Genomic DNA, 11,759 nt, shown 5'->3' with positions numbered 1-11,759 from the left:
GGGAACAAAAATTGGTTTCCATTAAGGAGGACTTTCCCTTTTGTACTCCAAATGGCATTAGGACACCATGAGTGGACTGAATCAAGCTGCAAGTGCTTGTCAAGTCCCAGAGAATACATATCCCTTAAAAGTGGCAAAAGGCATTGGTAGAACATTGTGTACTTACATGAATAAGTTCTGTAAACAAGAATGGAAACTCAACAAATAGAAACAGTGTGCTTTTGAAGAAAAAAAATAAAAATCTTGTGGTACTTATTTTGTATATTTGGAAATTAAATGAGTGGTAAAGAACCACTGTGCCAAGCACTTTTTGCTGTGGTTTGACAGTTCTGTTGGTGATATTTGAGGTGTTAGACTGTGATTATTCTATACTTGAAGTCCATTATGGGTGCATTCAAGGTAGATCAGGATTTAGTCCTTTACATCCAGGCTGAAGAGTTCCAAGTCATACAGTTACCTGCCATTGGCTTATACATGAAAGGAGAATGCATGGCTTCCTCTCAGTTTAATTACTGGAGGTATTGGCCTGGAGAAACCTGCCACTAACACAGTGAGACTGATTTCAGCCTCTCATCTTGGCAGACCAGGTGGTTATTTGTAGTCACAAACCTTGCCCTTCTTTGACGGCTGTCACCTGTAATGGTTTAAAATTTGACTGAATGGGTTGTGTTGTCCCTGAGTCAAGTCTTGAACACAGCTAGAACTCCTTGATTGACTTTTGAGATCATTCAATTAAATAGCAGTAAATGTCTTTTCTTATTTTATTATTGAATTCCCTGATTTTATTATTCACTGCTCATTTATTCCCTTTTCTGTAGTTCTCAGAGAGTGTCAGTGATTTGAGTGGAACTAAATTTGAGGAAGACCATCTCTCTCACTATTCACCCTGGTCTTGTGGCACTATTGGCTCTTGTATAAATGCCATCGACTCGGAGCCCAAGGATGTGATTGCCAATTCAAATGCCGTGTTAATGGTAGGGCTTTTCTGCTTGTTATCTCATTAGTGTAATGATATTACATGCTGAAGTGTCTTCTGTTTGGTTAAACAAACCTTTTTTTAAAGTTCCTAGCTCCTATTCTTAGTATTTTCAAATAGTTCTGCCCACTGTAAGTTGTTTGGAATATCTTTTCCCAGTTTTGTAAATGAACAGTGTATTTACTTCAGTGACAGAATGTGGGGCCATCAGTAAAATTCTCAGATGTCTGAAACAACCGTAAATCGAACTTGTAACAAAATATATTTTGAGTAGATGGCCTGTAAACTGATAAGAATTCATTAATTTTAAATGTGTTCTCTGATTATTAGAATAGGATAAAAATTCTTGGCTTGATTTTGGTTTTGTCTCTTCAGAGATCTTTCTATAAGTGTATATATGTGTACACATACATCCTTGCAATTTCTGAGGCATCTAAAAGAGTCTCAGAATATGGTGCAGCCTGGTTAATGCAGGGTAGTTGTGGCCAGTTCAGAGCAGGTGTTTCCATTGCAGAAACACATTTCCTACTTGGCTTGAGTGCAGTAGTCCATCCTGCATGAATGAATCGCTGGCCTTTTCAGGATTCTAAGATTTGTTATGTTGCCATTGTTTCAGAAAATCTTTACTTTGAAATTAATCCCAAGAGCAATATACACTCACAGAAAAAAAAGTTGAAATACTGTGGACCCAGGATAATCAGCATGAACTTAATTAATCTTGGCTGCTTTTTACCCACAGAGAAGCTGTATGAACTGTTGTCTTAGACTACACCTCTTACTTGATTGGAAGGGACATTCTCCTCTAATAAACAGTTTAATGCCAACAAATAAAAATACGACGTATTTTTTTTTATCACCCAATTTCCATGAAAGAGAAAAAAGCTAAGGGACTTTAGGGAACAAAAAATATGTAATATGACTCATGGAATACAGCTTACCTCTGGAGGGGTAAGAGCTCATGCTTTTTGAAGGCTCTCTGCTATACAGTGTAGCAGATTATGTTCTATGAAACAAGCATAACTAAATCTCATCCCAAGCCTTCTCTGATCCTGGCTCCTTCAAGTATGGGGAAGGGTAATGAAAGACCTTAAAGCATACTGGAACTTTTTCTGCCTGGAAACACAAGCCTGGAAAAGCAAAATAATTTCTTTAAAAAGAAATAAAGGCAATAGTTAAATCATTAAGGCCCATCTTGGCCCTCTAGTCGGACAGATTTTTGGCATTGTAATTCAGCAACAATAATGGGAAAGTTATTGGCCTGGCCAACTGAAGAACCTGAATAACCTCAAATGAGTCCCTGTATCTTCTATGTCCTAAATATGTAGGATTTGGACAGCGGGGATGTTAAAAGGAGAGTGCATTTATTTGAAACTCAGAGAAGGGCAAAGGAAGAAGATCCTATAATCCCATTTAGCGATGGACCGATCATCTCCAAGTGGGGTGCAATCTCCAGGTCATCCCGCACGGGTTATCACACGACAGATCCTATTCAGGCCACTGCTTCCCAAGGAAGTGCTACTAAACCCATCAGTGTATCAGGTACAAGTACAGGCTTCGTATGACAATATAGCATACATCACGAGCATTTCATCCTGTTCATGCTTACTACAGCAATGAAGGTGCAAAGAGCTAAAATACCTGTATATCCCTCTTGAAGGACAGAGAAGATAATGAATGGTATCTTAATTTGTTACAGATTATGTCCCTTATGTCAATGCTGTTGACTCAAGATGGAGTGCCTATGGCTCAGATTCGACTTCATCAGCACGTTATGCAGAAAGGTATGGACTTTTTTCCTGTGTTCTCTTAAAAGCATTTTCTATAGCTTGCTGTTGTTCCACATCCTGAATGTGGGGGGAAAAAAATCTGGAACTATTAAGAGGTGTTCTTAAAGTGAAAGTTGTTTTCCTATCCAGCATTAAGTCTTGGAAAAAACTAGGTTAAAAGTTGTGTAGCCTTTAATACTTGATACAGCTAATAGTACCTAATGACTAGCAACATATCCCTTGAGAGACCTAATCAAAGAATTGGAGTCAGGTACTGCCAGGCTGTCATGTCAAAATCTCGAGTAGTTTCTCTTAAATTTTCTTGCCACATCTTCCCTGTATGTAAAATAAGGATGTTTGCTTCATGTAATGCTTTGGGATACTGTGAGCCCCAATGAAGATGGAGAGCTTATTATCTTAGTCACATAGTTTCTGTCCTAAAAGCTAACGCTGATAGACTAAAGAAGTTTATGGGGCCTTTGATTTAGAGAACTTGGGTTTAATTCCTAGTTTTCCCTTCTTTCTCTTAAAGGGACAGGTTCATAGTCACAGATTTGTCTGGTCACAGAAAGCATTCCAGCACTGGAGATCTATTGAGTATTGAATTACAGCAGGTAAGATCAGATGTTATACCACGTGGCTTTTTTAAATTAAAAAAAAAGTTATTTAGTAAAGTGATTTGAAATAAATTTTCTTAGTGTAGCCTACAGAAAATAGTATAATTGACGAATTGATCAATAAGTTAAGTAGATGCTAGTCCTGCAGCACTTAGGATGATGCATAAGGACTGCTAATAGGAGCTGTTCCATTGACATCAGTAAGGCCATTTTTGGGAGAAAGCGGTGGGCCTGAGACATGTCTGCAAATACAGAACAAAATAAATGCTGTGCATTAAAGGAATCCATAGTTATCCATCCAGCAAGGGAACTTGTAAGCTGATTTATTTTGCCATTTGAGGATATGTGGTTTAAGTGTAGCTGTTGGTAACTGATAATGTTTCTTTCCGTAGGCCAAAAGTAACTCGTTATTGCTTCAGAGAGAGGCGAATGCACTAGCCATGCAACAGAAGTGGAATTCTCTAGATGAAGGCAGTCGTCTTACCTTAAATCTTTTAAGCAAGGACATTGATTTGAGGAATGGTGAGGTAAAGAAAGGGGTAATTAGGATGAAACAAATCTTTGAGGGTTTTTTTTTTGTCTACATATAGAATTATAGCATGGATTGGGTTGGAAGGGACCTTTAAAGGTCATCCAGTCCAACTTATACATAAGCACACGCATTTTAACTAAGAGTTAAATGCTTAGTTTTTTAACATTCACAATATTTATAACTCATTCCATGGAAGTCAAGTCACTGTTGTTGCTGCAGCCAGTTATTTCCCTGAGATCAAGTAGGTGCACCTGCTATGCTGCTGCTCTATTCTCCCATTTACAAAATGGGAAGAATGTGACAATCCATTTTCATGCAATCATTACGCTTTGTCCTGCTTGTACATGCTATAAATCAAAACATTCTGCCAATGGACTCTACAGAAATTTCTACTTCAGTATTTGTTTTGCCTCTCTATCTCAGTACTTTAATATGCTTAGATTTAGCTTTGTATCCTGTTTTGTCTCTGCCTGAAGTTCTATTCATGTCTAACTAGCTCTTTTGTATTGTAGAAATGTTGTATCCTGGAAATGCATCTTCTGTTTTCACTTTAATACTCAAGTGTTGTGTGAAGCAGGTGAAAAACCAACTTGACATTTACAGAACCTATTCATTCTTTTTTTAGACTGATTATACTGAAGACTGTGCAGACACAAAGCCAGATCGAGACATTGAGTTGGAGCTGTCAGCCCTTGATACAGATGAACCTGATGGGCAAGGTGAACAAATAGAAGTAAGTATAAAAATCAGCATGTCTAAACAGCTCACGGCATCCTTTCATGAGTTATTCCAAAACTGCTACAATTTCTTTGTGAATTGGTAGATTATGTTGATAGCAAAGCCTTTGGGTTTTAGTCTCTGTAGTCGGATCAAACATGTTCTTTATTTTAACACTAGGGGGTCTCGTGCTTACTCAGAAACCTGGCAGTTAATGTTACCGAAGTTAGAAACAGCTCACTGTGTTCTTTGTCGTGGCTTTCAGCTTTTGGCTCTTTATCTTCTAGTAATGATGGGGAGTCCATTCCTTTCCCCTTCCCCTCCAGTGTTGAAACTGTAGTTAAGACTATTTTACATGGAAGTTTCCATTTAAATGTGATCATTTCATTTAAACTTTGTGCTCACCTGATTCTAATAGTAAAGTCATTTAAATTATTGTAATCCAATGTTCTTCTATTTTCACTACTATTTATTTTTTTCTTTGTAATTCTTGTGCATCTGCCCCAGTTTCCTCTATGCTATTTCTTCCTTTCCTGTGTGATCATAAAACATTCTGGTGTTCATCCCAAGCATTAGGATCAATTGTCCTTTTTTTTTTTTTTAAGCATTGTACACTTAAAAGAAATCAAATTTTTTTAACAACTGATGTTTATACTACTGTTGTCATTCACTGCCATCTTTGAATAATAGGGTTTTTTTCTATAGTATGAAATAAAAATAAGGAGCCTTATGGCAAGACTCCCATTTCCATCAGCTTTATGCAGTGGAACATAATAGAAGAATTCAAAGCTGGTAGCGACGGTATTGATGGACATTTCTCCTTTTGTCCTGTAGGAGATTCTGGATATACAGCTAGGTATTAGTTCTCAAGATGATCAGCTGCTCAATGGAACAACTGTAGAGAATGGACATCCACTAAAGCAGCACCAGAAAGAATCTGTGGAACAGAAGAGACAAAGTTTAGGTGAAGACCTTGTGATTCTGTGAGTGTTAGACAAAACAGCAGGGTCTGCCAGTATTAGACAAACAGCAGCAGCAGAATAGTTGAAGCGTGGTTGTTTAAGGATGAACTACGTACCTGCTCAGACTTGGATTAGACACCTGCATTGTGTATACACGGTGAAGTGAGAAGAACCTGTTAAGAAATAGAATTAGGTCACGAATATGGAAATCCCAGGATGGTACCGTTGTTGATATGCATTGTTGTAATCGTACCTACTGAAACGTGTCACGGCTGTTAAAACACCTTTCACACTCAGTAAGCAGAAAAACACAGAAGTATTTTTATAGTTAACAGAAATCGAGCAAAACTTCAAAAGGTTCAATGTCATACAGTTTGCACAAATCTCCATAGAGAGGTAGTTTTTAAAATACACTATTTTAGGTTTCTATGTTCTGTAGTCTTTAATGTGTAATGCAGCCTTTGAAAATGAGGCAGACTGCATTTAACATCTTGAGCGTACCGTTCCATAGTAAGATGTTTAGCCTGTTGCTAAAAATGAGTTTATGTCAGTATTTATTTAATGCACACAATTCAGTTCCGGATACTTGTGCATGTATTTGTTTAATATTTGTGTAACTTATTTTTCTCCTCAGGGAGGAGCAGAAAACAATCCTGCCCGTAACTTCTTGCTTCAGTCAGCCGATCACAACATCTGTTAGCAATGCAAGCTGCCTGCCCATCAGCACATCAGTCAGTGTTGGCAGCCTCATTTTGAAAACTGCTCACATTATGTCTGAGGATAAGAATGACTTTTTAAAGCCTGTTGCAAATGGCAGGATGGTTAACAGCTGAAAGGCATTCATCTTTCCAGCTTGTGACCACACCATGGAAGCATTTACACTAGCTTTTTATATATATAATATATATTATATAATGTATATTTTTTTTAAAAAAAGTAATATTGGGGTCATGCATTTCCTGTGGACTCTTTGATACTTCAAGCCCCTCTCGCATTAGCATTCTGAAGAAGAAAAAACTTACTTTACTAGGGTAAGGCGTTCACTTTCCACAAACGAATGGAATTTGGACATTGTTTTACTTAAGCTTAAAGCAGCTTTTTATGAGTTTGTAGCAATCCGGTGCGGTATCTGAGCCATTCTTGTTGAAAATGGCTTCTGTAGAAAACTAACAACTCAGTTATTTAAACTAGCAGGATCCTACAATGATACATCTAGTGAAAGGAAGACTAACTTATTTGTCTCTATTTTGTTTCATGAGAGAAGAACTGGTGTCTCGTTGCAGCTGCTTTTTCTTTAGTTGTGGAACTTTGCATGGAGTATTGTTTCCTGTTTGAAGACTGAGAGGTGGAGATTTGGACTTGAGACTTTTACAGGGTTAACACACCATTAGCTTTGCACTGCTAGGTTATTTGCAGGTCTGTGGTGCAGTGCTTTGCTGCAGCTTTTCGTTTCCAATTACCCCCCCTCCCCTCAATTTCTGCTTTAGTACTGTAGATAACGCATACACAGGCTACTTGTCCAAGTGAAGTTACCAGAAGTAAACCAAGTGCCTAAGTCCTCCAGCTAATGTACTAGGTCTTGATTTCCCCAAGTTACACGTGAAACAATTTTAAACCATTTTGAGAGGTTATGCACTAATGTAACAGCGGTTTGGGCTTTTTAGTTCTCAACTTGGAGATGATAGAATCCAGATGACTTGGCAAAAAGTATCAGGTGCTCTTGGCTTTCCTTTGAAAACCCTGTGTGTAGTGTTTGCACTGACTAACAAGATGGTATTGCTGTTTTTTGTACTGTTTTGTTTTTAATTTAAACTAAATATTGGGAATTTAAGGCAGTTGTATTACCTTTGTTAAATGTTGTTAATCATAATTTTGTATTCAGGTTTAATTTTTGCTTGTTCAGTGGCAACTTATTTTCAAAGACCCTGAAAATACAATAATATAGCATTACCTGACCTTCAGAGACTGAAAAGTGTATGAATTATGCCCTGTTAAGATGTGACTGAGAATCATATTAGACATGTCAACTGAAAATTGGTTTTCATAAATACACATGAACTAGAGCCCTGGGCATATTTTATTTTTGAGAAGCTTAAAAATACACTTCTTTTTTTTTTTTGGTAAAGAAAGCAGGACTCTTCCTCCTCATGATTACTGTCTTCTTGTTTGTCCTCTTACTTTTCTTTGTGTCAAGTTTTACCTTTTTTTTTTTTTTATGTTTTTATTAACTTCTGTGAAGTTGTTTACTCTGAAAATTGTACTGGAATATTTTAAGCCAAGCTGATCTTTCACCAGGTGTACTGCATGTAAGGGCTTTTCCTGCTAGCAAAATGCTTAAAGAGGATCATGTTACTGGTCGTCTGAGTTGTTATTTTACAAAATCACAGCTGTGTGGTCGGGTAAGATTTTGATAACTGTTTTGTGCACGCTTCTGGGGGGTGGGGGTTGGCATTTCCCTGAGGGTTACTGATTAGACTAAGTAAATATTGGTGTTTGATATCTCTCTCTCTCTTAAGGAACCTGTCCATTAAATAATTATGTTGTAAATAGACCTGAAAATCCAAGGGTTAGTTTTGATATTCTGGTGTCAGTATGGAAGATCTTACACATCTATTTAATACTTCAACGTAAAGGAATGTCTGTAGAAAAACAGTCAAGTAGTCTTTTCTTAGTTTCCTTTGGCTGTCGCTGTTCCTTCCTGTAGCCAGTGCCACCTCGTAGCTAGGATTAGACCGATGCTTTGTTTCACTTGCAACTTGAAGTGAATGGATACGAGAACCAGACCACCTTTGTCACCTTAACTTATTTCCTATTGATGTTAACTTCAACTTAGAATGTTAGACCTAAATACGATTGTTGTATATTTTATACCAAGACCATTCTGTAAATATGAATTTATATTACTTTTGAAATGCTTCTGAGATACTATTATTTGCTGTACAATGTAATTCCAAAACGGATATGCAAACAAGTATGTCTCTTTCATGGATATTTAAACAGTGAGATCTTCCATGTTGAAGGTGATGTAATTTTTTTAAAAGATTTTTAAATTTTAAATTGCTATTTTGTTACAAAAATAGAGAAAATATAAAGGTTTGAGAAGTCCTTATTTGTTTTTTTAAAGAGCCCTCTGTGCACCAGAACTCCACAGAACATCTTCAGCATGATCTGAGGGTGAATATATACTACATAAATTGATTGTGTATTTACCTTAACTTTTTAATTTTAAAATTGCAGTTTTAAAAAAAAACTTGGTTGTGCTCTGCTGGAGGGGGTTTGGGATAAGCTGCTTGCACACATTTGCCTGTTTGTCCAGTGAAATTACATAAGCCTAACATATTCCTGCCAACCCTATTGGCATATTTAAGAACAAATGGATCTATATACTCTTGTCTGCAGCAGGAGGTCCCGTGATATAGCAGTTCTCTAGGATGACCATACACTTCATATGGAAAGTTGGTTCTTAACTGAGGCTGGTTGGTTTTGGTTTTTTGTTTTGGGTTTTGGTTTTGTTTTTTTTTTTTTTAGTTGAATTTTTAGTATATAGAATGACAGGCAAAATAATTATTTGGGGGTTCTAACAGCATGCCAGCTTTGTCTTAATGGTTTTAATGCTGACTGTGTGGTTTTTGCCATGAAACTATGCCCTCCAGTGCCCTGACAAGGCGAAGCTACAGGTGGGAACTTGGTTCTGGCTTTCTTCTTTGGTGAAGTCTCAGCCCTTGACCCTGTAGAGACAAGTATGTATTCATTTGTCTAGTTGCAAATCGGGTGGTGCCTTTGGGCTGTGGAAGGGCTCATTTTCTGACACCGAGATCCAGTGACTGATCTTTGTTCATAGCAGTGATTCCCGTTGAGGTTTTGGCCTGATACCTGTGATGTCAGAAAAAAGGCCCAGAGCAGATCGGGGAGAAGAGATTGGCTCTTTAGCTTTGCTCGGACAAGCATTTGGGGTTCTTTTGTTGGATGTTTTGGTTGTTTGGTTGGTTGTTTGTTTTTTTTTCCCCACTAGGGGTACAGCAGGGATTTCACATGCAAGAGATACAGGAATTATTAGTATCTAAGTTAATTGTGTTGCCTCACTACCTGGATTCATACCTTGGTTTGCCTCATTTCCCACATAGGTCTTAATAGAGACTAGTGCTTGTGCTGGGAGAATGCTTGCGTGAGAAAGTAATTATCTGTACATTCTTAACCTATAGCAGAGTGATTGCCCTGCTACTGATATTTTGTTCCTGTAAACAGGTGACAAGAAATGAATCTTAGTGTTTATGCAGATTTTGCATTGTAGAATGTATACTAGACCCTTCAAAGGAAAGGTTAGACTCTTTGCAAAGCAAACTGGCGTTGGTTCTTGGTAGTCTAGTACAGGGACACTAAAGTTTGACATTTAATTTAGGGGGAAAAAAAGAAAGTTGTACGCAGCTGATTATGTTAAATAAGCTCTTAATTACTCTTTGTAGAAGTCTAATTTGGAAGGTTTTAGTACTTTGATAACACAATTGAAATTTTAATTTCTCCTGTACTCAAGAGCTGAATGTTGTTCTTGTATAATAGTGTACTAGGCTGGAAGAGGTACTAAATATTGCACAGTGGTCAGAAACAGCTGAGGAAAGAATGCTTAAAATAACTCAAACTCAGAATAGTTCCAAACATTGGGTTTTGTTTGCTTTTTTAAAGCACAAGTTGTCAAGTTGTACCTGTTGCTGTACATAAACACTGTATGCCAGCAGCTCCTTGATCATATTTGTGAACAGACTTTTCATTATTATTAGACTGTTATTAAAGGAAGACGTTGAATTTGAGAGTGTAACAAAATGAGAAACGATCGGATGATCTATGGTATGTAAAAGTCCATTCTTTATGTTGTAGTTTAATCCCCTTGTTAGGAAATTCCCTCTCATTGAGGGACCTCTTCTGCAAGCAGAACACAATAAATGTGCTTTTTTAAATGACCCAATTTTCCAGTATAAATGAACAGCTGACTTTGGCAGTAGTCATCACCACGTATCTCTCTGCTGGCAAGGGAGCATGACGGGGGGAAAAATAAATTAAAATAAATTAAATAAATTAAAAAAAAAAGCCCACCTGTCAGTGATGAAGTAAACCAAATCTGAATAATCAGAATGACCAAGACCCAAACATAATACTACACCCTGTTCTTTTAAGAAGGATGCTTGTGGAAGCTTTTAATCACTCAAGATTTTGCTGTAAAAGCTGAAATAAACCAGAGCCTGGCTGCATTTATTACTGCCAAAAGCCAAGGTCATTTGCACATAGCCATCAGTTTATCCAGAGTAGGTCTCAGTTAATCCAAGGCATGGAAATGCATGCATTTTCTTAGCTGGGCAAACAAGTACATTATACGGTAGTTGTGATACAACACACGTGGCTTTTATTTGTACTGCACATACCCACTGTACAGCCACTCAGAAGTATTGTGGTTAGCTTGCAGCATCTGCTGTCCGCATTTATACTGTTTACTGCGTATTCTTTTCCCTGGAAGTTTTAAAGGAAAAAAAAAAAAGAATAATTTTTTTTTTTTTTCTTGTTGCATTGATTACATTTTATAAATTTGCTTAGCTGGAAAGTTTGGGAAAAGAGGCCTGTTTGTCAATTGTACAACCGATTGTGAAGCTCTAGTGTGAATATTTTTACGTCTGTATTAGACATTTTCTTTGCAAATCTATTGTTCGATTGAAATGTAAATGAAATAAAAGATGGTGTACACCCATCATGTATAAAGCAGGCACCATCGCTACGATGGATTTAATGCTCATTTTTATGGCGCATTCTCAGCTTCTATTTAAAACTATAATTTAAAAAAAAAAAATAAATAATAAAAAAAAAATCTGTAAAATGAAATGGGGATATATGGGGGAGTAAATTCTATTCCGTTTATTTCGGTTTTGAGTTCCCAATGGTAACGTTTCCCTTCGTGTTAGATAGAAGTGTGGGGCCCGGCGGGGCGGTCCGTCTGTGTTTGCTGAGGTTTTTCGCGTTGGCTGGTGACGGAGTAGAGCAGCTCCTGGTTTTCAGTGTTTTGAGAGACTTGATGGCAGAAGTTTGCAGTATTGACATGTATTTGCATGCACGAATAAAAATTATTTGTCCACCTTAATCGTCTCTGTGCTGCCTTCAAGCCCAGGGGGTGGGATGGCCGCCGCGGGTGTCTCCGCCCCGCTCCCG

The 11,759-nt window shown here is 37.5% G+C and overlaps 1 protein-coding gene across 5 annotated transcripts in view; it reads left to right on the top strand.

Moving 5' to 3' along the window:
* Positions 1–6,830, top strand: part of RC3H2 (ring finger and CCCH-type domains 2) — a 16,339-nt gene extending 9,509 nt beyond the window's left edge. For 2 of the 5 annotated variants that reach the window (XM_029086738.1, XM_010174985.2), the window contains 8 exons: positions 819–974; positions 2,302–2,515; positions 2,673–2,757; positions 3,275–3,356; positions 3,752–3,898; positions 4,517–4,624; positions 5,443–5,591; positions 6,205–6,830. In XM_029086738.1, the coding sequence (XP_028942571.1) occupies positions 819–974; positions 2,302–2,515; positions 2,673–2,757; positions 3,275–3,356; positions 3,752–3,898; positions 4,517–4,624; positions 5,443–5,591; positions 6,205–6,403 (1,140 nt within the window). In that variant the 3' untranslated portion in view covers positions 6,404–6,830. The remainder of the gene's footprint in view (positions 1–818; positions 975–2,301; positions 2,516–2,672; positions 2,758–3,274; positions 3,357–3,751; positions 3,899–4,516; positions 4,625–5,442; positions 5,592–6,204) is intronic. The other 3 variants (XM_029086736.1, XM_029086735.1, XM_029086737.1) reach the window with 2 other exon arrangements.
* Positions 6,831–11,759: the final 4,929 nt, after the last annotated feature.

Source organism: Antrostomus carolinensis, unplaced genomic scaffold, assembly GCF_000700745.2.
Source record: "Antrostomus carolinensis isolate BGI_N321 unplaced genomic scaffold, ASM70074v2 scaffold25549, whole genome shotgun sequence".
Lineage (NCBI taxonomy): Eukaryota > Metazoa > Chordata > Aves > Caprimulgiformes > Caprimulgidae > Antrostomus > Antrostomus carolinensis.
The sequence above is the reverse complement of the archived record's forward strand: the minus strand, read 5'-3'. Positions and strand labels throughout refer to the sequence as shown.